Source organism: Squalius cephalus (assembly GCF_949319135.1).
Source record: "Squalius cephalus genome assembly, chromosome: 24".
In the NCBI taxonomy this organism is placed as follows: domain Eukaryota; kingdom Metazoa; phylum Chordata; class Actinopteri; order Cypriniformes; family Leuciscidae; genus Squalius; species Squalius cephalus.
Genome location: NC_137145.1, coordinates 19,865,659 through 19,893,222, shown reverse-complemented (window position 1 = coordinate 19,893,222; position 27,564 = coordinate 19,865,659). Strand labels below are relative to the sequence as shown.

Sequence of the window (27,564 nt, the reverse complement as noted above, 5' to 3'; positions counted from 1 at the left end):
AACATTAATTATTATAAGGAAAGTGATTCATTTATATAAATTTAAAGCTGCAGTCCGTAGTTTTTCCTCTTTGTCGTCATCTCTGTTCGAAATCTGCAATTGCAGTTACGTGGGTTTTGAATGAATCCAATGTTTTGAGGAGAATAGTTTTGAACACTGACTAAATGTACTTGCTCAATTTATTTTGGATAATTTTTAACCCAAAAAAGTTTACGGACTGCAGCTTTAATATAAAGTAATTAAATATGAACATACCAAAGTACCATAGCTCCTTTTTATATTTCACTATAATCACTATAATTCAGACCAGTTGCGATAAGCTCTAAATTTGATCAGTTTTTAGAAATCACACTGAACAAAATAAAACAGTTAATAATCAATAAGTGAATGTGTTCATTTTGATAGCTTTTCCAGAAACAAACATGCATACAAATGACATTCAAAATGACAAAAATTCAAATCGACAGTCCTGTACATTAGATCGTTAAATTACTTTATTTCTGATCTCATCATCAAAATTTTTACAAAACATTTTTTTCTGACAATAATATACTCAAAGAAGAGCCACATTTTTGCATTTGGAGCAGGTCTTCACAAAACTGTTTTCAATCTGCGTACAGATGAAAACAAAAGAAAACAACAGAGAAGGGTTATAACAATGCATATTTACATCCCACAGAAAAACAATAACCCATAGCCCGAGACCAGGCAAAGCCAGAGAAACATGATTTTCATGGAAGTTAATGGGCCTGCGGAGGATGAAGTGGAAGGTTAAAACACAGGGAGAGAATACAAATGAGAGACAATATTGCTTTTCATTGTGTTTTTGCCCTATGTAATCCATTAATAGATTGAGTGAGGGGAAATTAATCAGAACCAAAAAGCCCAAATTCTCTTGAATCGTTAGTTTGAGTTCTCCATAAATCATCACGCCCCAGATCGCTGATATCTACACAATTAGCAGTGATGTCACGGCTTTTTCTACAGCACATATTTCAATTCAAAGGATGGTGTTTGAGGTTGAGAAACCGGTTTCTTTCATACAAAAGCGGCTCTGCTTTACAAATGGAACAAAACATCCGACTCAAGATGTTATGCTGAGGAACCTTGAACATGCTTGATGGGTTTGCAGACAGCCAGCTTAACAGACGTCATTTTAACAAAAGCGTTTTTTGCTGTTGATACATCAAGCACTCGAGTAACAGTGAAAACAGATACTTTGGAGCTACTGCGACAAGTAGGCCTACTCTATAGCAGCCAAAATACAAAATCAAAAGTGTGCCTGTATCAAATCCTTTTTCCTGCAGATGACACTTAAAAATGATAGACCGACAACTCAAAATCAACATGAAATACATAAAGCAATAGCTTAAGTCATTGTAGAAGAAATGCTGAAACTGCCACAAACAAAAGCAAGGCTGTATGGAATGAAAGTACAGTCAAGTCAAGAGTTGGAGTGAGTTTTATTCAACAGGATTGCATTATGACCAATTTTATATTAGTAATTTCAGGGGAAATTGCGTCTCTGTTCCAAAACCTAGCGTGCGGCCTAAATAAGCAAGATTTTAAGGCATTATTGGCATGTTCGCGACATAAAAGCTGTTCCAAAAGGTATGATTAAGCTGCCTTCTAAAATCCCTACTTTTAGCTAGTTCAAAGGCATCCCCATACTTTGTGGACAAGGCAATCCCATAATGCATTGTGATGAGCAGTGAGGGAAAACAATCCATTACATAAAATCCTCTAAAAGTCTACTTTGTTATAAACATTTCCATGTGGGCCCCAATCGTATAGTTGGGAACGCTGATTCATTTGAGTGAGTCACTTTAGATGAATTGAAATCTGTCTGATGAAATTGAAAAGTCAGGTTACGATTTATGGCCAGTTGAATGGTGCATATCTAGTAGTCTTATCTAGTCAATGTTTTATAATTGGTAGCTTCAAGAGCAATTTCAAGTTTTATAGACAATTTTCCCCCAACTTAGTGTGCTATGTGTTTTTATGCTTCCTAAAATATTAGCTTAGCGACATGCTAACACTCAGATTTTTCTATGTAAAGCATTCCAAATAACTCTCTTCTGATGTTTTGTGATGGTTAGGACGCTGACTATATAGGGGGTGAGGCACTTGCTAGATTTTGGAACAGATCTTTCGGCCCAATTTCATTCTGTCCAACATTCAGTTGCTAAACTACGACACTTGATGTTTAGATAGTTTGTGGGCTGAGGCTTTGGTTGAATGTGGCAGATTTAGTAGACAGAGAATAAGTATGGTGACAGGGCCAAGTCAACAATAGCAGCAGATGTTCGCCCCATGGGCCAACCTTCGCACACTGACAACAGCGTTACCTCTCAGCCATGTGCAAGCCTGGAGATAAGCAATGTTTTTTTTCATTTTTTTTTTTTCAATTTCTGCACATATGAGCAGATGTATGCGTTAGTGTGTGCGTGTTCTATATAGCTCCTTTCACCAAGACTTTTGCCCCAATGTTTACATCTTTCTTTCTTTCTTTCTTTCTTTCTTTCTTTCTTTCTTTCTTTCTTTCTTTCTTTCTTTCTTTCTTTCTCTCTCTCTCTCGCAGGCCTCTTCCTGTCCTGGATATTTGCATCAGACACTCATTTGAGAGTCGATGCAGGAGTATAAAAGTCTTCTCTGTTCCTTTAAATCCTACCCTTGAGGAAAAATGTGTTCCCAGAAGACACTGGGACCCAAATCACAAGGGGAAAATAAAAGAACAAGACTAAAACAAACAAACGGGAGGGGGAAACTCTGAAGTTGTGGTTGTATTTTGTTGGAACTGTACTGGCCTATTCTTTGTCTGCAAAGTGCTTTCTGAATTTAAGCGAATTACACCCACGTCCTTAGTGGACTGAGACAAAGTAAATGGAAAATTTGCGTTTAGTGTGTCTGTTTTCTGCAGCTTAACAGCACCTGCTTGGATATTTTCTGTAAATCTTCCAGGAAATGTTTTGCTTTGTAAACATTACTAAACATAGTTTTGATTTAACCCTTGTGTCATATGAAACTGTGCCCACCTATGATCCTTGTGGCAAATTGAAATTTGATTGCACTGAAATCCATTAATAATTCATAAATTCTTGATTAGGGATTAGTCCCATTAAGGAAAATGTGTTTTTTTCTTCTTCTGGTTCTAAAGTAATGGAAAGCATGGACCCATTCTGCACAATCACTGCATAATAGAATGTGCGAGGCACTACATTTTTGAAAGTGCAAAATATTTTGGGCTCAAATATGATTTATGAATTATATATATATATACACTACCGTTCAAAAATTGGGGGAGTGGAGGTTTTTATTTTTTGAGGGAGGTCTCTTATGCTCACCAAGGCTGCATTTATTTGATAATTCAGTGAAAATACAGTAATATTGTGAAATAGTATTACAATTACAAATAAATGTTTTCTATTTTAAAATACTGTACTTATTCCTGTGATGTCAAAGCTAAATTTTCATCATTACTCCAGTCTGCACTGTCACACGATCTTTCAAAATCTAATTTTCTGATTTAATGTTTAAGAAACTTTGTTATAATTATCAATATTGAAAACAGTTGTGCTGCTTAATATTTTTATGGAAAGAACAATACGGTTTTTTTTTCAGGATTATTTGTTGAATAGAAAGTTCAAAAGAACAGCATTTTTTAAAAATAGAAATCTTTTCATTTTTCACTTTTCAATCTCGTCAGATTTTTAAGATTGAATCTCTTTTAAAAATATGGTTGCGTATATAGCAGGTTCTTCACAGGGGCCAAATATGACAACAGACAGTAGTTTTTTAAATAGTTATTTAAATACTAATATTTATAGAAGCAATTTAAAAATGTCAAATTATGTTTGAATATTTGTCACAATGTCACAAAGCCTGATTACCCAAAATACTCCTATTTATAATGCATTGTTTTTACCCAAAAGACAATAGGAGGGTTAAATACTAAAAACAGAAACTACAAAATGTGAAAGACAAGCAAAGAGATGCAGGGGTTCCTCAGCCTTTACGTAAATGACCGTAAAGCAGCAAATTGTCAGAATAATGGGAAGAGACAGTTACATAAGGCTTCATGATTTGGCTTAGATTATCTCAAGGTAACTCATCCAAATAGCTGATTGGATCGGATGCTTTCATACTCATTCCTAGTTTATTTTAAGACAAAAATGATCAAATATTGCAGTTCTGGTCTATAATACATGGAGAAAATTGCAACACAATCTCACGGCAATTCGTAACTATTGCACATTTTGGCAAATTGATGGCTAATTCATATGAATTACAACAAACTCATTTAAATGTTTTCATACGATCTGCTTACAGGCATGTACAGGTATGATTAGTGGATTTAGGGGTGGACCTTCATTCTAACTATTTTATTATAATAATCGTACAAATTCATATGAAATCGCCACCTAGTGCCATAGTTATATTTTCCTGCGAGATCAGGTTGGAAAATTATCCTTTAGCATTCTAATTCATCACAATGGCAGTTGCTCAGCTGGTGCATTATATATGTTTTAACTCTTTCCCCGGCATTGATGGAATTTTCCGGCTTTCTGTGTTTTCACTGTTATAAGGTAGGGGGCGCTATGACACAACTTAGGAGTACTGAATCTCCTGATCAAAAGACATGTGAAAAAGAAGCAGAAACAAGTGATAGCATTATGTAATCATATACATATGTAAAATAACGTGATCATCAACATTAAACAGCATATAAATCAAAACTGCCTAATGTTACTAAATGAAATGTCGACCCAGGACGAGCTACAGGACTGTGCAAGCATTAGAGGTGTTGATGTACTCGATCTACTCCATCTATGTTTTGATCATCGTTCTGAATCCCATCTGGATGTAGTCTTTGACAAAACGCGATTTTTGCTCAAAATGTATAGCTTTTTTTTTACGAAACTTGCCCACATTCAAATGTTGATAAAAAAAAAAAAGAATGCATGAAGCTAGAATAAAACAGAGGGTCTGTTCTTTCTTTTGATATATTGCATGTTCAGATATTCGTACAACAAAATATTCTAGGGGCCATGACATTTTTGTGAAAATGATCAAAAACGATGGCAGTGGCTGGCAACATAAAAAAATAAATCATTGGCGGGGAAAGAGTTAATAATGATATAATAATAAATACGTATATATTTTACATTTCATATCTTTATTTTATATATAAATTAGAACAATTAGAATGAAATATTCTAGTTTGCCCTAAACAACAGCCTGACATTGCCTTTTCAAATTCAGGACACAGAAAGTCCTATGGATTTTCTGCATCGCTGCCACTGAGCTAATGTCTTGCTGTAAGGAGCGTTTTATGAGGTTGTAAAGTTCTTGCGACTTACTCAGAATTGAAATGCGGTGGGCAGGTAACCCTATTAGCATTTACCTAACAACATCAAGCCTTTACTTGATACATCATGCATGAAGCCTCGGAGCAAAGTACAAGCCACTCTCACTGAACAAGTAGATATTATTTTAATTTGGTCTGGGCTTCTCAAATACAAGCCGAGGAGAAAGAGAGAGGGTGGTGGATCACAACGGTTAGGGCACATAGCAGAATCAAAGTATACTGTATAAGACATTAAAATGAGCACTGATATCAATCTTTCAATTCCCAAACTGATGTCAGCAGTGAAGTGATACAAATAAAATGAAAATCTATGATGCTAATGAGATGAGGAACCGAATGAGACAGCAGATAGAAAAATATCAATCTTCCAAATGAGGGATCATATTGAGTCTTTCTAGAAGCATTTTTTTTTTTTTTAATCAGGATGCGCGTTTAAACAGCTGAGGCTTCTGTCCTTTTCACAAAACTCGTGTCAAAAAAAGCAAAACAATATGTTTCTTTATACTCTCTATTTACAAGATAAACATGTGAAGATAACTGGTGCCGGAGACCATCAGGACACGTTTCAAAATGTCTTTGATCGTCTTGACAGCGTCAGTTCTCTCGAAGAGATTGAGACGTGACAGTGTGAAATCCGTTTCTTACCTCGCCAGCTCTCCACCGCATTTCCTGTGACGTCTTGGCGGAGCTTTGCGTTCGTTTAATCGATCCGTGTCCGTTACAAACATGCCAAAGTAGAGTTCTGAAGGGCCCAAAGTGGTTACCGTGGCCCCTAAGAAGACGGGTGATGATGTCACCACCCGCCGTTGTTCCGGAGGCTTTGAACAGGTTGAAATTTGCAATATCCACAATAACCGTTGGTGAGGTACCATGTCCACATTCATTGTGTGAAGTCCAAACGCACAGGCACACAGGGTGAAAGAAAAACAAACAAACAGTTTACAGGCAATAATATTCTCCATATTCTCATGTTATTCAAAAGTCCTTTGAGGGTTAAAAGAAAGAAAAACCAAACAGAATTTCTACACAATGGCTTGTAATGCCAGAGAGTTTCTTGACCAAAATGCTCTGCTGAACTACAGTGTGTGAACCTGCAAACCGAGTGATGCAGAATCAATGTAATGTTACTATTGGATGACCATTAGACTAGTAATAGTGTAATGTTCAAAGAAAAGCCACACGAGAGCTGAACTCAAACTAAAAAATGAACAGGCCCTCGATGACTATGGGAGACCGGAGGTTATTGCAACACATATTCAGCACATGTTTAGTAGAGATCACTTTCTGCCTGAGGAAAAGTGTAATCGTTTCACTTCGTGAGAAATAACATTGATTTTTTTCGGGGGGGGGATGTCCTGTATTTTTCTTCTGTTGTCTAAAATTTTATCTTGGAATAAAACAAATCTTTGTAATTGTGTGTGTATATTTTTTCATATTAAATAATAAATTACACGAATAATACATTTTTGTAAAAAGCATTTTCCCGCTCTTTGTTTTAAACATAATTCCTGACATCTAAAAGATATATCATCAGGTGAAAATGCTTCAGTAATAGCACTACATGTTAGATCAATAATACTATTATTTTGATGTGTGCTCTTATCAGAGATACAGTTGGGTTAATAAAAAAATGTGTGTTATGTGTTATGATTGCCCCAAGTCATTGTCACAAACCCATAACACTCTGACAGCTTGTATTAAATTCAATTTAATGATAATATTACTTTTGGCAGATATATACGCTTCTTGCTTCAAAACATGGCATGTAGATTTGAAGTAGAAGTTCGGGTTATAAAGGAAATTTCAGTTACAGTTGTCCCCGGTCTCCCATATGTCTTGCTGTTTCATCCAATTATAGCAATTTCATCCGTGTAGCTGCGTTGTTGAGTGACATCTAGAGTCAGAAAATCTCTTGGTTAACACTCCATGACCTGAGGTGACTGACCACCTCTTTCTGAACTGAAACTTGGTTTATTCAGCTCTTCAATACAACTGGAGGTTCTTATTAGAGGTTCTAGCTTTGTTATTGTCAGATCACTCCCTTAGATAATTAAAAAGCCATTTGAAAATGGTTTAGAAAGATCGTTTTGGTCAGAAACATGTTTTACACAAGTATATGAATGTAAACGCTTCTAGCTAAGCTCCAATTCACACATTGTTGTGTGCCAAAAAATAAATTCAAGTATGTGGTGGATTGCCAGCATTTCCACCATCAGCTTTTCCATTAAGGTCAATTACTGTCATAGCGTAGCAACAGTTTTGAAGACGACACTCTTCAATGACAGCTGGCTACCTCAATAGTAACACATCCAGTTTAACGCCACCCCCTGGAAGTTTGTTACAACGGCGTGTACAACAGGACGGTGCGCTTGAGATACGTCGCATACTTGTGAAGAAGGCGTTTCTGCCACTGTATGGTAACTCCAGCATGCTATCCGAGTTCGGGATGTCTGCTCCTCCCCGTTAGAATTCTACCTTCTTGAAGCTGAAGTGTGTAATTTTTCTGTTTAACTAGCTAAATGCAGAGAGTATTTAGTAAAAAGTATGAACAAGCAGTTGATTTAGCAGAAACATCAAAACATAGTTCCGACCAGCCAACATAGCAACACCAGCTCAACCAATGGTGTAAGTTTGGGGGCGTGGTTTTCTGTTTGCCTGACCAATGGCAGATAAAGAGAGTGTTTAGGAAACCTTTTGGAAAACAGTCATTATTTCTGACACTAGTGGTTGCAGAAATTACACACTTCAGCTTTTAAACTTAAAAAACACATACACACTCACAAGCAAACACATACACGATCTAGTTAACAGGTAGCCTTCAAACACAAAGCTTGATGTTTTTTACTCTGCATTTCAGTACTAAATTCTGCAGGAATAAAAATCAGGCAACACGTCGTCAGCCGTGAACGCAGCCGGCCTACACATTACAGTATGCGTTAGACACACTGATTCATTTGATTACATTTTGAAAGGAAACACAAGCTTTATGTACATCTAAGAAGCTTGATCTTTGGTACATGTGCACACTGAAAGACCTTGCCATGTGAGATATAATTTTCGAATTTAATGAATGAGTTTTCTTATACTTAAACAGATCTTCCATCTGACATTCTCATGTCTGGACAAATCTGTCTTTTGAATCAAATAATGACAGCATTTATGAGCACTCCCTGGCAACTAAATGAAAATAACAGCGAGAGGCCTTTGAGCTCTGGTGAACATTAATTTGCTCTTTCTCACACTCTCTCCCTCTTCAAAAAAAAAACAAAAAAACAAAAACCTTGTTTATTGCACATTCCTATTCATTCTTCACTCAGCATGGGAGAATCACCATTATCTACTCCCCAGAGAAGGCGTCCTAGCGTCGGTGCAGAGCGAGGGCTGAATGAAACCAAAGCCACGTTTAACGTCTCATGCATGTTGCATTGGATTTCAATTTGCCATTGAGCAGAACGGGGACAACAAAACATGTACTGGCCTTTGATTCGGAACAAAGAAAAGATGGAAAGAGACAAATGGAATCCCATTTTCCAGAATACACTACACTCCACAATAGAAGTGTACCGTATGCCAGATCCTCGTGTCCTCCAGCGACGTCGTTGGGAATGATTTTCACTTCTCTATATTCGCGAGAAACAGTTAGCGCGCAGCAGTATGCACAGTTTTCAGACGCTCAGCTGCGTTAATGCCGGCAGAATGTGGATCACCACCCAGGCACAGCCTCTTTTGAAATTACCCATCATGCCTTGCTATACGAGCGGGGCTGTTAGCGTCTAAAAGTGAGGGTGCTGGTGGAACGTTCTGTTGTTGGATAGTTAATGGAGCGTTCTGTGGTGGGGTAGGGGATGCTGGGCCCCTCCATGGGCGCTCTCTGGCTGGGTGGGGAGCAGGGTCCCGTGGTGCCCGTGTTGATGGTGGGCACTGCCGGAAGGGCCACAGTCTGGATGGTGCTCCTCTCGCGGGGGGGAAGCTCCTCCAGCCCCTCCAGGCTTTGGGGGGGACCATCGTAGCTCATGTTGAGCCGCAGGGGTTGATGCGCCTGGCAGTAGTCCACTATGGGCTGCTCGTACCTGTAGAAGGTCAGAGTGCTCATCTGGTGAGGGACCTGTGGGGGGTAAAGTAGAGAGAGAGCAAGAATGAGACAAGTTGAAGAATCTTAATTAGAATAATTAAACCATCAACAGTCATTAAATCGTCATTAAAGGGGTAGTCGTTCAAAAATGAAAACTTTGCCATTATTCACTCAGCCTCAAGTCATTTTAGACCCGTATGACTTACTTTCCTCAGTAGGACACAAAATGGGAAATTTTGAAGATTGTACTGGTTGCTCTTTTGCATGCAAATATAATGAAAGGGGACTAGAGAATTCAAGCTTTAAAAAAATATTCAAAAGCACCATGAAATATCAAAAAGTGGTCCATTTGACCATTTGAATAGGCCACCAAAGTGGCCTATTCAAAGTGCTATGAAGTCTTTTGAAGCTTTTTGTGACAAGAAAATGTAAGTTGTTATCCACTGATAACATTAACCGCTACAACCGGAGTCAAAGTTGAACTCAAAAAACAGAATCAGTCTGATGTGAGAATGAATCATTCAGACTCAAACTGAATTAATAATTCATTGAAAAGATCTGATTCAAAAAAATATATTCACATATCAGTCATTGCTTTACAATAAGGTTCCATTATTTAACATTAGTTAACAACATTAGTTAACATGAACTAATGATGAAAAATAGCATTTCTTAATCCTAATGTTAATTTCAACATTTACTAATGCATTATTAAAATCAAAAGTTTAATCTGTAATTATTATTGGTAACACTTTAGTTTAGGGTCAAATTTTCATTATTAACTATCATGCATATTACTAGGATATTGGCTGTTTACTAGTACTTTTAAAACACATATTAATGCCTTATTCTGCATGACCATCTTCTAAATCCCTTAATCCTACCCAATACTTTACAACTATTAATAACCAGTAATTAGGAGTTTATTGAGGCAAAAGTAATAATATGTAGTGAGAACTGGAGCCTTAAACTAAAGCGTGACCATGTTATTTAATGAACCTGACTTAACGTACTAACAATGAACAGTTCTATTTTTATTAACTAATATTAATAAACATGAATAAACACTGCAACAAATGTATTGCTCATTGTTATTTAATTATTCAACTAATGCTAACTAATAGGACCCTATTGTAAAGTGCTAACAATCGTTCAAACTGGAACTGAATTAAAGTTTCATTAAGAAGATCTGAATCAAAAGAATGATTTGTTTACAACATTGCTAGTTCTCTCGTGAAGAATTTGAACAAAATCAATCACTCAGACTGCAATAGCGATTCATTTAACCCTCTATGGCATGACTTTTTGTTTTTTGGGAAAAAAAATCTTTCACCCCATTTTTTGGGAGCTTGGGGGTCCTTGATAACATATCCATCATAAAATGTGCCCCCCCTCCACCCCTGAACCAGATATGGGTTTGTTGCCTCAGGGCAACACTGTGCTACGAGGGTACTAAAACTCAAAGGTTTTCTACATAAGTGGAATAAGGGAAAACAAGCAATATGTGCATTAGAAAATGATTTATTTTGACAAACATCAATCACAAATGGTTTTAACCTATCACAAACATCAAATAATCAACAAAAACAACTATTACTACTAATTACAACTAACACCCCCCATAACACTTTATGTATAAATTTTCATTTTCATATGAACATTTACACCAAACACTACACATACACATACATATGGGGGGTGTTAGTTGTAATTTGTAGTAATAGTTGTTTTTGTTGATTATTTGATGTTTGTGATTGTTTTTTTTATTGTTTTTTCTATGTTTATGTAACGTAGGGTGCTTTCACACTTGCATTTTTGGTGCACACCTGGGTTCGATTGACATCAGAGTTTGGTTTGATTGGATGAAAAACTCACCCTTTCCGAACCATACCCCAGTCTGAATAAAAAGTGTGGTCTGGTGGACGTATGATTTAATAAAACTTTGTGTTTGTGTGTTCTCACTCCCTTTTCTGGCAAACGTGACTGACGCATTGCATACTTTGGGGTGGTGGTGGGGGTGGTGGTGGTGGTGGTGGGGGTGGTGGTGGTGGTGGTGGGGGGGGCTCTTAAGCAAGTAAAATGTCTTTTCCGTTGCTTTTTTTGTTTGTTTTTTACAGTTAAAATTACAGGAAAAAAAATACAATCACAACTAACACCCCCCATATGTATGTGTAGTGTTTGGTGTAAATGTTCATATGAATATGAACATTTATACATAAAGTGTTATGGGGGGTGTTATTTTTGTTGATTATTTGATGTTTGTGATAGGTTGAAACCATTTGTGATTGATGTTTGTCAAAATAAACAAAATAAAATAAACCTTCTAATGCACATATTGCTTGTTTTCCCTATTCCACCTATGTAGAAAACCTTTGAGTTTTAGTACCCTCATTGCACAGTGTTGCCCTGAGGCAACGAACAAAAAAACACAGTTTTAGTATATAAATAAAAACAAAATAAATCTTTAAACAATCAAACATACTTCTTTACATACTGATGCACATGCATATATTTTTTAATAAAACAATATTTTAACTTAAACATGTTAAAAAGTGATATTTATCTTACTAATTGGTGGCACTCTGTAGCATGTGGTTTTGCTTCATTAAAGCACAGCTCCACCCCCCCAAAAAAGGTCACACCCACTTCAGCCCCTAATTTCATTGAACAGACATGTCAGGTGATATTATATATAAAAAATATATATATAAAAAAATTAAAGGGGCGGTGTGAGGTCCAAAAATGTGGTTTGTTGCCTGAGGGCAACACCATGCCATAGAGGGTTAAAAGTTCAGATTTGAAAGAATGATTCATTCATACAGTACTTCTCCCATGAAGAATTTTCAATTTTCAAACAACTTACATTTTGGTCTTTTTTGATCACAAAAAGCTATTGTATGACTCTGAATATTGCACATGAGTCATACAGTACCACTTTTGACAGACCACTTTTATGGTGCTTTTTGTTGCTTGAGAGTTCCTGTCTTCATTCAATTTATTTTATGAAAAAAAAACAAAACAATCAGGATATACATCAATATCTATTGATGTCTATCTATTGAGCCTATAGTGTTCCAAGGACAAATGAAAGACATACAGGTTTGCAACGACATGAAGGTAGGTAAATAATGACATTTTTCATTTTTGGGTGAACTCTCCCTTTAATTAGAGTAATTAAACCACCCCCTCACAACAAGAGTCATTAAATAGTCATAAAATATCTCGGATAATGATTCCACCACCAAGAGACATGCACACATTCCAACATCCCTCATTCCCCCATCGTTCCCAGCCCACTCGCGACTTCCTCTTTAAGCTCTGCTTCCGTCTGCATTTAGAAGCTGCCTCGTGGCGCCTCGTTTTCAAAGAGGAACCGCGCTGGTTGGGGTAATAGCTTTTTACACCGAGTGCAAACCCAGCATCTGTCTTGCTTCCCAGTGTGTGTGCTGTGCTCGCTGGTGACTCACTCTGTGTATACACAAGAGGCAGAACACACACGCACACACACACAAACCCCCGCATAGGCTTCTGCAGCTATTCCTATGATAAGTGACACAAGCAAATATGCCTTTCCATTTCATGCCGTGACTCTCGGAGAGGCGTTGAGGAGAAACATGCCACATGTGGCTGCCTCATGCGCACTGCAAAAAATATTTTAATTTTACTGGAAAATATGACAACAAATATAACTGATAAAACACTGACTGGTAAATGTCCTTAAAACAAGATAAATTGACATTATTTAAATAAAAATGCATAAATATTTTCAGAGAACTCCATGAACTATGAGTTTATTTTTCCCAAACTCATCGACAAATTATTTCCTTGCATGTTTTGTACAAAACTCAGTGCAGTTTACACTTAAGGAATCAGTGAATGAATAATTCTTTTGAGCTGGATCTTTTCAATGAACCAGTTTATCCAGTTCATATTGAGCTCAACTCACTGACAACTTAATTTGGTTCTGTTTCTCACACACAACTATCATATAGCGAATGAGTCATACATTCTACATTTATGGTGATTTTATCATCATTTTTGGAGCTTATAACAGCTATGGTCACTATAAAGTGTCTTCAAATGGAAAAGAATCTTCGAAATATCTCAAATCTAGTTCCAGTTGAGGAAGAAAGTCTTTTTGGAAACAGCATTATACAGAATATGATTTTTTACGACGTAACTCGATGCCTCACTACAATAGTACGATGCATCGTTGAAGAAATCAACTAGCTAGTCGCGACTGTTTCCCGAAACCATGTTGTCGCAAAGTGGTCGTTCAACCACGTTGGTTTATGACGTCATGCACGTGGTGGAGTAATAACTTATTTTAATGAAACTGTTTGAGACTGAATTAACGCTAGATGTTTTGATATAAATTACAGACATGACATATGAGGACTATTTCTCATTTTTCTCAGTTATTTTGCTTTATTTCCAGATTCAATCATAGGCTCGTTCTTACGTACTAGAGCACGTTCAACGCTTTAAATCTCTTGACAAACTAAAAGACGTAAATGACATTTGTATGTATTCTAAATAAAAGACACAGGTTGTACTGAATGTCAGCTTGCTTATTTTGCTCAAGATAAGGATTTAGTAAGTCCACATGTCGTGCAATCTAGAAACTATGCTTCTAACCACAGCTTGATGGTTGTCGTTCCAACTACACAACTGTGCGATGCTGTTTGCGAACGATGGTTTCGGGAAACACCGACTCGTTTAACTATGCTGATAGCGATGGAACTTGCGACCATATTTGGCTAATGATGCTTTCGGGAAACGCACCCCTGAGCGTTACTGACAGACTGAGAAGAGAGGTGCTGCAACAATGTAAAATATGTGGAAAATAATGTATTTTTTGAACATTCATTGAAAGCCTGTTCTAGTAGACCCCAAAAACAAAATATAAAGACTTTTCAAAGAAAAAGTGCTTCATATTTCCCCTTTAATTCAAGATATATTCTATGAAATCTTACTATCCAACACAGTTTTGGTTCTCAAGTAGCTGATCTTGTTTTCAGGATTTTCACATATTATTTCTGGAAAACATGACAAAAATACTGATTAATTCTCATCTCTCGTACTGTCACACACAATGACAAATCATGCTGAACCAAGTTTCCATGTATTTCCACTGAACGACCAGAGTTCATTGCTTTTAAAGGGGCGAATTAGTGAACGCTTAGAGATAGTGAAGAGCGACCAAGCGCGATTACCGTCACCGAGCACTAAGTGAACATTAGTGACAAGAGAGCTCTGCCGGTGCGGCAGACGAAGAGATTTTACAAAGAGACTCCTGACAGGAAGCAAAATAAATAAACAACGTCAAATGCAGGCCCGGCTCGCAAGTGCAAATGAGATGTGTTGTGTCAGCGGATCGGGTTTAAAGCTCTTTGTATGCCACAATTAATCCACTTCCCCATATTCCCCTGAGCAGAGCGAATGGCTTTTGCATGGGCACAAGCAGAATGCACAGCTACTTAAAAAAACTACTTTACTTAAAGTGTCATGGGATTTGTTAAGAAGAAATGGATAGTCATCTAGGGCCAGTACAAGGGATGTTAAAAGTAGTAATGCCAACACTAATATATACGAAAAGCGATTTTGTACAAATACATGCGTATTTGTGTTCATGTGTATGTGAAGAGCACTTGCTCATCAAGATTCCATTTAACATGGAATTGGATTAAATTGGATTAAAAATTGGATCTGTGCATTAGGTAGTGTAAATGTCACTTAATATACCTGCTGCTGTCTGTTATGTTATGTTATAAATACTAATCAAGCTGCAATATTGTCAAGATAAAATGCTCACTGATATTGGCTGGATAACTGTACAATATTTAAAAAGTCGCTACTATCAAATATACATGCAAAATAACTCTTAAAGGGGACCTACTGTAATACGTAAAATTCCCTTTTTACATGGTGTTTGAACATAAATGTTTATCAGCAGTGTGTGTACTCAACCACCCTATAATGGTAACAATCCACCCAATCCTCTTTTTTTCATCCCCATAAATCATAAGCAGTGTCTCAGAACAAACGTTTGCAGAGTTATTCACTCAAGAGCAGTGAGTGATTTTCTGTTTTTCTTTTGTTTTTTTTATTCATATTAACAGCATATCAGTAGGTACTGTATATTACGCTGCTTTCACTTTAATACACAGATCTAATATACAGCCATATACAACCAGACGTGAATGAGAACTTCAGTTTAATACTTACGGCCGAAAGTAATGAAAGTTTATTATGCGCATGCATTTTAAAGCCATATCAGCCTAAACTTCTGACATCCAGCTCTCTGTGTGTGTGCTTCGGGTGTGTGCGCTCAGAAAACCAGATATCAGAAGTTTAGGCTGATATGGCTTTAAAACGCATGCGCATAATAAACTTTCATTATGATGAAGAAATGCCATGTGAGTGTGACCGCGATAGAGATGATAATCAAAAGTACTAGTTGTACAGGCTCCGCCCTCTTCTGGAAAACAGGGGGAGCAGCAGCTCATTTGTATTTAAAGGAGAACTCCGGTCAATTTTAACATTGAGCTCATTTTTTTGTACATTTGGAGTGCTGTCAATACAGAGAACAACGACAAAAATCGGTGTTGCCTACACCGTGTTTTCCTCTTTTTAAAATTTGCACCCTGTTGACTTCAATGGGGCAAGTTTTAAACCTGCTTTTAGCCTCTTAACATCCTTGATGTGTCATTACAAGTGCACAGGTCATGTGAGTGATTCCTTTAGAGTGAACACGGGTCACATGATGTTTATTCAGCCAGCGCACATACCTGTATTTACATCCTGTTTTCGGTCGAAGTCCATAGTAATCGATTGTCGAGTTCACGCGCGTGATCATAGGTACTAAACCAATGCGCGTGAACTCGACAATCGATTACTGTGGACTTTGACCGAAAACAGGATGTAAATACAGGTATGAGCGCTGGCTAAATAAATATCATTTTTATTAATATCTTTCACATCTACTGCAGTCAGATTGACCCGCGTTCACTCCGAAAGAATCACTCACATGACATGTGCACTTGTAATGACACATCAAGGATGTTAAGAGGCTAAAAGCAGGTTTAAAACTTGCCCCATTGAAGTCAACAGGGTGCAAATTTTAAAAAGAGGATAACACGGTGTAGGCAACACCGATTTTTGTCGTTGTTCTCTGTATTGACAGCACTCCAAATTTACCAAAAAATGTTACAAATTGACCGGAGTTCTCCTTTAAAGATACATGCAGGAAAATACAGCATGTTTTTCCCTCCACTCAAAAATGGAAACTTCACAGACACATTCTGAGGACATCTGAGACTTATATTACATCTTGTAAAAAGGGGCATAATAGGTCCCCTTTAAAGAAAACAAAATAACTAATTTACTCATTTAAATTGCAGGCCTGCTTCTCCAACAGCATCTAATATTAATGCATTATGTCGTATTACCATGCAGTGAAGATTGTGCCTATAATTTGAGTAGTTTATTTTACATTTGACTACTTCAAGACATGATGCTGCTTTAACATAAAACTTCAAGAACTATTCTATTCTGTTGGATATTATTCTGTTATTCTTAACTATTCTGTTGGATATGATTGATTCTATTAATAAGCAAAACGTTTTTATTATTGGTTATCAGCTGATGGTGATGGCAAATATCAATATTAATTGACCTCTCTGATACAGTATATCGGTCCTTTTGGCAACATCAATCACAAAGAAGAAGCAATCTTGCAAAAGCATAGGAAGAGACTGTGAGCTGATCTATTAAATAATGGTTATTGCATTTTATTACTCTGTGTGTTTTGGAGACAAGTGGGTTGGACCTTTAGTCTATGAGGACCCTCAGAAACATCAAAAGGTACCAGGGCAAAAAGAGAGGAGCGCTTGCCAAAATCCAAACCACTGCCCCAGGTGGCTTGAAAAATAGAAAATGAATGAGAAAGAGGTTGGAATATTGTTGTCTAAATGAAAGACCTTTTGAAACTAATGTTTCTTATACAATCTGACACATATTTTCTGATGGCTATTTGTCATGATATTCAATGTATATATGAGATAAATATGTGTTTACTGTTAAATGACTTGCCATTTTAACCAAACAGACATTGTTGCCAAAAAGATGTATAATGTTTGATGTATAATGCAATAATACATTGATTTTTCTCTACATTCCTTCTCCGTAAGGTGGTTGGAGTGGAGTGGTTAAAAGCAAGTTTTTCATTATGATTGAAGAACTTTGGAATATTTGGAATAACATAAACAAATTAATTAATATTTATTAAAGAGTTAGTTCACCCAAAAATGAAAATTCTTTCATGAATTACTCACCCTCAAGTCGTTCCAAACCCATAAGACGTTCGTTCATCTTCAGAACACAAATGAATTTTTTTTTTTAATGAAATTTGATAACTTTCTGTCCCTCCATAGAGTAGTAGCTATGCAACTACCGCTTTGATGCTTCAAAAAGTTCATGAAGAGATCATAAAACTAATCCAAATGAACTGAGCGGTTTAGTCCACATTTTCTGAAGAGACTCGATAGCTTTATAGGATGAACAGATTTAATTTAGGCTTTTATTCACATATAAACATTCTTCAACTCAAATATCAGTTGCAGTTAACGGAAGCTCAAGCGTGTAAGTTTGATGTGTGAGAACCAATGAGGTTCATTCTTGCAGCACCTTTAAGCTTCAGCAAGAACCAATGAGGTTCATTCTCGTGTGACGCAGCACATTTGAGCTTCAGCAAAAACCTATGAGGTTCATTCTTGTGTTCACTCTTGTGCTCTCAGATCCTCATTTGTGTTCTAAAGATGAAAGCCTTATGGGACAGACATTTTCGTTTTCATTTCATTCATTTTTGGGTGAACTATCCCTTTAAGACTGTAAATGGTCTATTTTGATTTGCTATCGACTGAAAGTGACTTCTCTGATGAAGAGAAGTGTCACATTGTACAAGTAATAATGTGTGTCAGAGGTAAAGAGCGGTCATCTGAGAAGATAAATATCTAGTCCAGAATGTTTATGCTAGTGGAATGCAGTGGACTATCCAAATGAAAAGACATATAAATGATGAACAGGGTGAATCCTGTACAATAAGGCAGACATTTGCAGTGAGTCAAACCTTTCCAATGAGCACTCAGTGGTACCATAGCAGTACCCGCTCACTCTCTCCAGCTCAGTGGGTTAGTCCCACACACACACACACGCACACGCACACGCACACACACACACACACACACACACACACACACACACACACACACACACACTCTCTCTCTCTCTCTCTCTCTCTCTCTCTCTCTCTCTCTCTCTCTCTCTCTCTCTCTCTCTCTCTCTCTCTCTCTTGTCTCTCACAGCTATTCCTTCCTTCGGCCACTCCCAATAGATCTGCAGTGAGGTGGCATTGATTAATTATAATATACTAACTACGAATTCTGAACAGTGCATGTACATAAATCTAGACTAATGTGTGTGTGAGGGACAGAAAGGGTGTGTGACAAGTCATAACTACACCTTTCAGCACGGCAAAGTGACAGACGTGGACCTTAGTCAGGGTAGACACTATATTTAATTTAACACAAATGAAAAATGTCCGTGAGAGACAGACAGACGTTCAATGGGTTTCACTGTCTTACAGGAACAGTTCGCCCAGAGTGGATGCCATGAACTGACTTATGGGTCAATGACATGATGCTCATTTCTTCAAAAATGTATACGTTCATACATACATTGAGTTAAATACACATCTTGATGAGCATGTTTTAATTACTTCATTAAAATTAATTTAAAAAGTCACAAAATATCAGGGTGACACAATGGTCCGTTTAACGCTTCACAATTCAGTTTTCAGACCATACAATGCAAATGCAAAAATGAAAAATTGAAACCAGACATTCTTTTTTCTTGTTTTTCCAGTTACATTATCAATGGATATTTGCCTTTTTCTCCCCTTTTTCAATTTTACTTTTGCTAAATTGTGACTTTATTAACAAACATTTGAATAAATGAAATCTAACCGATTTTCTATTTTTCCATTTTTCGTCTTGTAATTTGTGCCGTGGGCGGTACCATTAGCACGTGGGTGTGGCCGTGGACTAACTTTACTATCATTTCATTGATGTAACTGCTTTATTTACACTGCATGCACGTTTGAGGAGAAGTTTAAAAGACGGAACACAGGACAACATTTTTCACCCGAAGTGCCATAACTTTTATTATTAGGCTAATAGTCTACGTGTACTAAATTATAAGGCAGTCGGGAGCAGCCGGGAAAAGTGAAATCTCGGTGGCCTGGGTATGATTTGGCACATTGCCCTACCTGTTTGTATTGACCTTATTAATAAAAATACTACCAAGCGAAAATATAGAAAAAAAGCTTCTTTTTTTGTTAGGTTTTTAGCTCTCGTTTGTAATAGCCTGCAATACAATAAAGATGCAGATGTTTTCACTATAGCGGGCATTGTTCGTTACCACGGCATCCGCTTGAGCTTCTGTGTGCTAATTAGCTCTACACGCTTCTCGTTCCCGTTAAATGCCCTTAAATCTAGCACAGTTGTAGAACTCTAGTCTGTTCATTATAATAGAAGCAGTTCGCCGGGATATGAGCATGAGGTGATACTAGGCTATGGCTAACTGTGCTGCAAATCAAGAGCAATAATATTTATTTATTTTCAATAAATAAACAGAAATACCTTGCTACGTTTGGCACATTGCCCAGCTTGTTTTTTATTTATTTATTCGAGCACATTAAATTCGCCATTCGATAATGAATCAGCACTATAGACATTAAATATTGTATTAGACTACAAATGAGAGCTAAAAACCTTTAAAAAATTGGGGGGGGGGGGGGGGATATGCTTATTTTTTTTCTATATTTTTGCTTAGTAGGCTATAATTTTTTATCGTTATTCTAGATTCCCGTGAAGGATCTTGAAAAGCTCGCGAGCCACCCCCGTTCTGCTGCACTGAAAATGAACTGTCTGGGATCTCGTGGTTGTGGCTGCCTAGGCTACTGTACCATGTAAAATGAACAACAACAAGGATATAGCTATATATTAATAAAATAAAGTAAGAATGAATAGGTAAATACAAACAAGGGCAATGTGCCAAAGGTGCCAAATCGTACCCAGGCCACCGGGATTTCACTTTTCCCGGCTGCTCCCGATGGCCGGTCCGAGACTGCCTTATAATTTAGCACAGACTATTAATAATAAAAGTTATGGCACTTCGGGTGAAAAATGTCGTCCCGTGTTCCGTCTTTTAAACTTCTCCTCAAACGTGCATGCAGTGTAAATAAAGCAGTTACATCAATGAAATGATAGTAAAGTTAGTCCACGGCCACACCCCCGTGCTAATGGTACCGCCCACGGCACAAATTACAAGACAAAAAATGGAAAAATAGAAAATCGGTTAGATTTCATTTATTCAAATGTTTGTTTCTGAAGTCACAATTTAGCAAAAGTAAAATTGAAAAAGGGGAGAAAAAGGCAAATATCCATTGATAATGTAACTGGAAAAACAAGAAAAATGAATGTCTGGTTTCAATTTTTCATTTTTGCATTTGCATTGTATGGTCTGAAAACTGAATTGTGAAGCGTTACACGGACCCACAATTGTCCTGATATTATAATGAAGAAAAAGAAAAGCCTCATTAAAAGATTACATTCTTGGAAACCTTAATAAGCTGGTGAACATCATATTTTATTATTGATTCTTTATAAGTGAAAACTGCAAATAAAAAAATGAAAAGCATTTGTCCACCAAATCACGTAGTAGACAAAATTCAGAAACTATTTTTTTTTTCTTCAAAGCCACTTTACAGGGATAAACAGGAAAATACTGATTCATTGATGCAAACAGTTCAATTCTGCTGTAAAGCAGCTCTAAAAAGAAAACAGTGTCATTGTTCAGCTGAAGTCATTCAGTGTTGATTCAGTTCTGTTCAATAACTGTGTAAATATCATTATAATATTAAATGAGTTTAATTCATATAAAGCAGCTCAGTAGAAAACAGTGATGCCATTGTCCAGCTCACAGAAAGGACACAGACCCTCAAGGTTATGAAGTCTCTGAAAATATCAGCTAATTTGACTTAAAAAAAAAAAAAAAAAAAAAAAAAAAAAATTATGACAAGGCAAGGCTAGTTTACGGTGTAACATGTCACATTGTGCGATTCACCCAAAACCTAATATTATAAAAATATATATATATATATATATATATAAATAAAAAAATAAATCATGATATTTGAATGAATGAATGAATTAATGAATGAAGTTTACCACCATTCTAAAGTTTATGGGGCGGTAGGATTTTTCCTTTTTTTTTTTTTTCCTTTTCTTTATCTTGGACATTCGTATTAGTCATGTATCCTCATGTTAGATTGAATTATTTTTGGCTTATTTATAGCACACAGCAAGTAAAACTTTTTATTGTTGGTCATGTATGCCTGAATACTATCCCATAATGCCTTTGGTCTCACCCACAGGTGAGGTTTAAATGCTTTCTATAAAGCATCTGTAACAAATCTCCTGTTTTGTTCCCGGTCCCGGGTGCCTTCATTTGGAATAGTACATATTGTGATGTTCCTTAACTCCCTGTCTCTTGCCCCATTACCCAGATGACAACACCATGGCCAACTATAGTCAAATCGCTGGACTGTTTGTCCATTACGGGTGACTATGACAGCAGGGACTCATCAGTATGTAAGGGACATGGTGTCTCTGCCATTCCTGTTTATTCAGGGCTTAACAGGGAATTCTTGTGCCCTGGCCACTAGTTATGCAAATAAGCATGCTCACGTAGCATATTAAAGCCGTACAGTCAAGCTAACACTTTGATTTGTTGCACGCTGCTGGTCTTAGAAGCGTGCCAACTAGCTGACAGCGAAGGCTAATAGATTGCCTTGCCGAGCACCGTAAGGAATCTGTAGGATTCATTCCCAACAGTCAGGCCAAAACCTTTTTATTACAAGAAACATTACTGCTGTGCATTTGCAGTGCATTCATGCAAGAGGAAATTCGGTGCAACAATGTATTTACCATGTCTAAGAGGCTAAACAAGGCGCAAGACATTCACCATCTGTATGCATGAGTCATCCTGCTATAGCTAAGCATGCACAGTATGGAATCTGCTAGATCTTTAGTTAATAAGGTGACAAGTACGATAAGCAATATTAAATCACTCAGGTTTACCAGCACAGTCTGCATGTAATAGGGAAATGTACATGCAAGAAGATGTTTCAGCCTTAAACGGACACATTGTGCAAATGCGATTGTGTTGCAGTTAGAATACAAGAATACTCCAAAGATAATATTCTGTCATTGTTTACTCTTCTGTATGCTGTTATTTTTTTCTGTGGAACTCGATAAAAGAGTTAAAGATCTCAACATACAATGACAAAAGGACTAAAATCAAAGTATGAAATAAATAAATAATTGTGACTAAAACAAATAATTGTGAGGTAGTTTATAAGAAATATTGTTAAGAGAGATTGTGAGATATATGAAGTTGCAATTCTGAGAAATGAAGTTCCAATTACGAGAAAGGTGCATATTTTCGATTGTTTTATTACACAGATCTCACCATACAACTTATAAAAAGACTTAAATAAATAAATAAATAAATAAACACAAGTAATTGTGTATTGTCTTACATCAGCAGTGTCACTGCGGAGCCGTGAACGCGGATTGACAACAGACCCGGAAGAGAATACAATGCTGAATAAAGTCGTAGTTTTTGTTATTTTTGGACCAAAATGTATTTTCGATGCTTCAAAAAGTTCTAACTAACCCACTGATGTCACATGGACTACTTTGATGATGTCTTTAATACCTTTCTGGACATGGACAGTATACCGTACATCAATGGAGGGACAGAAAGCTCTCGGACTAAATCTAAAATATCTTAAACTGTGTTCCGAAGATGAACGGAGGTCTTACGGGCTTGGAACGACATGAGGGTTAGTCATTAATGACATAATTTTCATTTTTGGGTGAACTAACCCTTTAATAAGAGACATTGTGAGATATGAAGTTGCAATTCCAAGGTATAAAGTTGTAAAATAAAGGTGCAGTTGTAAGATATAAATTCACAGTTATGATATATAAAGCCACAATATGATATATATATATTCACACTAAAGATAACAATTCCATCTGTCAGAATTATGAGAAACAATATATTGCAGTTGTGAGATGGTCACAATTGTGAGAAATAAAGTAGCAATTGTGAAATATAGCCACAATTATAAGAAATAAAATACAAATGAAGAGATATGAAGTATGGCATTTGTGAGAAATTAAAGACATTTTTGTTTTTATATAATTCTTTGGAAGTTGGCAGCCCCTATTCACAATGACCTACTGTAAGGCAAGAGTTGCATAATGATTCTTTAGATATTTCTGCTTTTATGTTCCATGAAAAACAATGTGGGATAGAGAATAATAACAGAATTGTCATTTTTGGCTGAACTATCCCTTCTGGTTTGTTTACAAAAGCAGCAAACTGGCACCAGGGCAGGACGCGCAGTTACAAATTATCTTCACAATGGTTTGGCAGAAGTATTTTTGTCACTGTCGAGAGAGTTTAAATCGTCCCTGATAGGGCTTAAAAGTGTTTGCATGCATGTGCGTGTTAGTGTTGCATCAGGGTGCGTGAAAATTTAATGCAGCTGTTCTGAGTAGAGGAAGATGACACAGATGTTGCACGGGGAGCCTGTGTGACACTAAAGACACCAGACACGCTTTCAATGAAGTAAAACACATGTCTGAGGGCGAGTTCGCCTGAGCAGCATGAAATTTAAACAAGCGGGAGGGGAAGAACATGTTTAAGAGAGAAAAGACACTCTGAAATAAAACTGTTAATTGGTGGGTACAATTTTTCTTTAAAGGGGAATTATTATGCCCTTTTTTACAATATGTAATATAAGTGTCTCCAGAATGTGTCTGTGAAGTTTCTGCTCAAAATACCACACAGATCATTTATCATACCATGTTGTAAATGCCGATTTTTTAATGGAAGGAAAAACATGCTGTTTTCGTGCATGTATCTTTAAATGCAAATGAGCTGCTGCTCCCCGCCCCCTTTCCAGAAGAGGGCGGAGCCTGTGCAGCTCGTACCTCAGATACTCTGCCAACAACTAAAACATTATGTTTGGTTTTGATTATCATTTCTATCCCGGTCACGCTCACGTGGCATTGCAGTTCTTCATCATCATGAAAGTTTATGCATTTTAAAGCCATATAAGTGTAAACTTCTGATATATGGATTTCTGAGCGCACACATCTGAAGCACGCGCACAGAGAGCTGGATGTCAGACGGTGCGTCCCGTGAATATTAAACTAAGTTCTCTTTCACGTCTTGTTACATTTAAGCTGTCTATACACAATGTTATATCAAACAAAGTTCACATAAACATCTATTATGCCTGTGAACATAAATAGCTGGGAAAGAAATTGCATGTGTCTATTAGATCTGTGTATTAAAGTGAAAGCAGAGTAATATACAGTACCTACTGCTACTAAATATGCTGTTAATACGAATCAAAAAACAAAAGAAAAACAGAAAATCACGTACTGCTCTTGATTGAATAACTTTAGTAGCATTATTAAGAATACATTTCTTACTTGAATGCTGCTGTTAAATGCTCTGGACATTCAAGGTCCCCTTTAAGGACGTAAAAACAAGACAAAAATACAGATTTTAAGAAATGCATCGAACAAAATAATGAATTTTCTGCAGAACAGAAAAGTCTCAGTTGATTGGACAAAAACGTAATTAATCTAGTTTGTGTTGATGAGCACAATGAAAATACAAGATTTGACTCATCTCTGTCTAGCGCCATCATGCATATCTCCGTTCCTCTTTGTGACAATGTGCCATCTCCCGTCACCCTTTGAAGAGGTAAGCTTCGTCTGCCCGCCCAAAACTGCTGTGTCCATCCGTCCCAATCTACTTTCATTTTCACTCTGTCTAGCTGATGAACATTTCCAAAAAGTAAAAAGGGTTTTTGGCTCTGTGGCAGCCGCCCCTGTCAACTTTTAATCAGGGATATTGAAAAGGAGTGTGTGAACGGGCCTTTTTAAGCTGGGGCTAATCAGACATGCCTCCGTGAACTGGACCGAAGCCAGGCCTGTTTGAAGACCTCGCTCCGTCTCTGCCTTTGTTTCTTTCCCTACTACTTTCTCTCTCCCGTCTGATTTCATTTCAGAGAGGCAGATTATCTGAAATGAGGCATTCTATCTGGAAAAAGGCACTCAGGATAAGCCTTTAGTGAAGATGCTTCTGTTTGAAAAGGATCGATGCGGATTGTCTCTCCCTCCTGTGCATCTTAGTCCTGGCTTTCTGCTTTAAGGTGCTCTTGAGAAAGAACTAGAGATAATTTACTGTTCTTTGGTAAATGGACAAATCCCCAATTCTAATAAATGGATCTTTAGACAACAGGTTATGTTCTGTTGGCAAATCTTCTTGTCTGTTTAGTATGCTTCTCTCCACCTCAACTATAGTGTCAGCCTCAGACGGTACGCCCACAAAACGTTCACTGACTGTCTGATGCAAATTGCACACAAAAATGACATGAAACCACTAATTGGGATCTGATTGGCTGTTGCTACACACCTCTTAAAGGTGCCCTAGAATGTGAAATTGAATTTATCTTGGCATAGTTAAATAACAAGAGTTCAGTACATAGACATGACATACAATGAGTCTCAAACAACATAGTTTTCTTATTTCTTCTTATCCTTCTTATTTAAATCTCGTTTTTAAAAAACACCCCTGAAAAATAGGCGAATCTCCACATAACACCGACTGTGACGCAACAGTCGGGATCATTAATATGTACGCCTCCAAAAATGTGCATATGCCAGCCCATGTTCAATGCCAGGCGAAACTGCACAGCCGAATTATCAGAAGTTCTGCAAGTGAAGAAACAAGCGAGGATCATAGGGAAAATGGCAGATCTATCTATCTATCTATCTATCTATCTATCTATCTATCTATCTATCTATCTATCTATCTATCTATCTATCTATCTATCTATCTATCTATCTATCTATCTATAATCGGATACCGCTACAGTTTAATTTGAAGTTGTTAGTTTGCTCTGCCCATTTCACCACGGACTGTTTTATTTTTTTTAGTTCCTTCATCCGAGCCTCTGGAGAACCAGTGGGTTATGTGAATTTCTGATGCGTAATTGTTCAAGTTCAGACAGATAATCTTTCTCTCAAAGTCGTTCAATACTGTTTATGCATCAGTAAATCAAGCCAGTGACTAAACGCTCAACTTCACGTCGTTTCTCGCAGAAACTGCGTTGCAATGATAAGATCTTCATTCACGTGATCAACAGGCTGTCATCTGCTCAATGCTCATCACTGCAACTTTTTATGTGATGGGAATAGATCTAAATACTTAAAAAACTTCTCACGATTTGTTAATCTAGATAGCTGTAATAGTAAAAACGTATAAAAGCTGTAATAGTAAAAGTTTTCCAGATAGTTCTACATGTAATGCCAGATATTTCATATGCAAGCATGTCAGCCAATCACAGCAGAGGGCGTTTACTCTGAAGTCTCTCAGCAGACACGCCCCTTCAAACAGAGTGTTCAAATCAGAGGATGAAATCAGGCTAGGAAATATGCCTTTTATTTCTAAATTATAACAACTTTAGATCTAAAAAACATACTAACATTATAAGGGCACCCCAGGAAGCATTATAAAATAATAAAACAATCCATTCTAGGGCACCTTTAAAGAGACGGTGTGTAATTTTGTGCACAAAATGGCACAAAAATAGTGTTTCCAAACATACAGAAGCCCAATTAGGTCAATTTCAGAACTTATTGTATAGCCTCTGTGTGTTTGTATACAATTTGGTGCCACTAGTGGTGCAAGAAATTGCACTGTTCACCTATACAGGTAGTTTTAAATTAATTTTATATAAAAAATGTAATTACTCATTGGAAAAACATGCCTGTGGCGAACTTTCTGCAAAAGGATATTCCAATACTTCTTCCACGTTTTGCACCACTTACTGGACATTTCAGTAAGTGGTGCAACAACAACAACAAAAAAAACTTTGTTTCTTAAATCTTGAACCTTGAATCTGGCAACA

At 37.0% G+C, this 27,564-nt stretch overlaps 1 protein-coding gene across 1 annotated transcript in view; it reads right to left on the bottom strand.

The window, feature by feature from the left end:
- Positions 1-6,713: 6,713 nt before the first annotated feature.
- LOC307152618 (leucine-rich repeat transmembrane neuronal protein 4) overlaps positions 6,714-27,564 on the bottom strand; it is a 113,582-nt gene continuing 92,731 nt past the window's right edge. Inside the window, exon 3 of the mRNA XM_079861418.1 lies at positions 6,714-9,473. Within this exon, the coding sequence (XP_079717544.1) occupies positions 9,135-9,473 (339 nt within the window). The 3' untranslated portion in view covers positions 6,714-9,134. The remainder of the gene's footprint in view (positions 9,474-27,564) is intronic.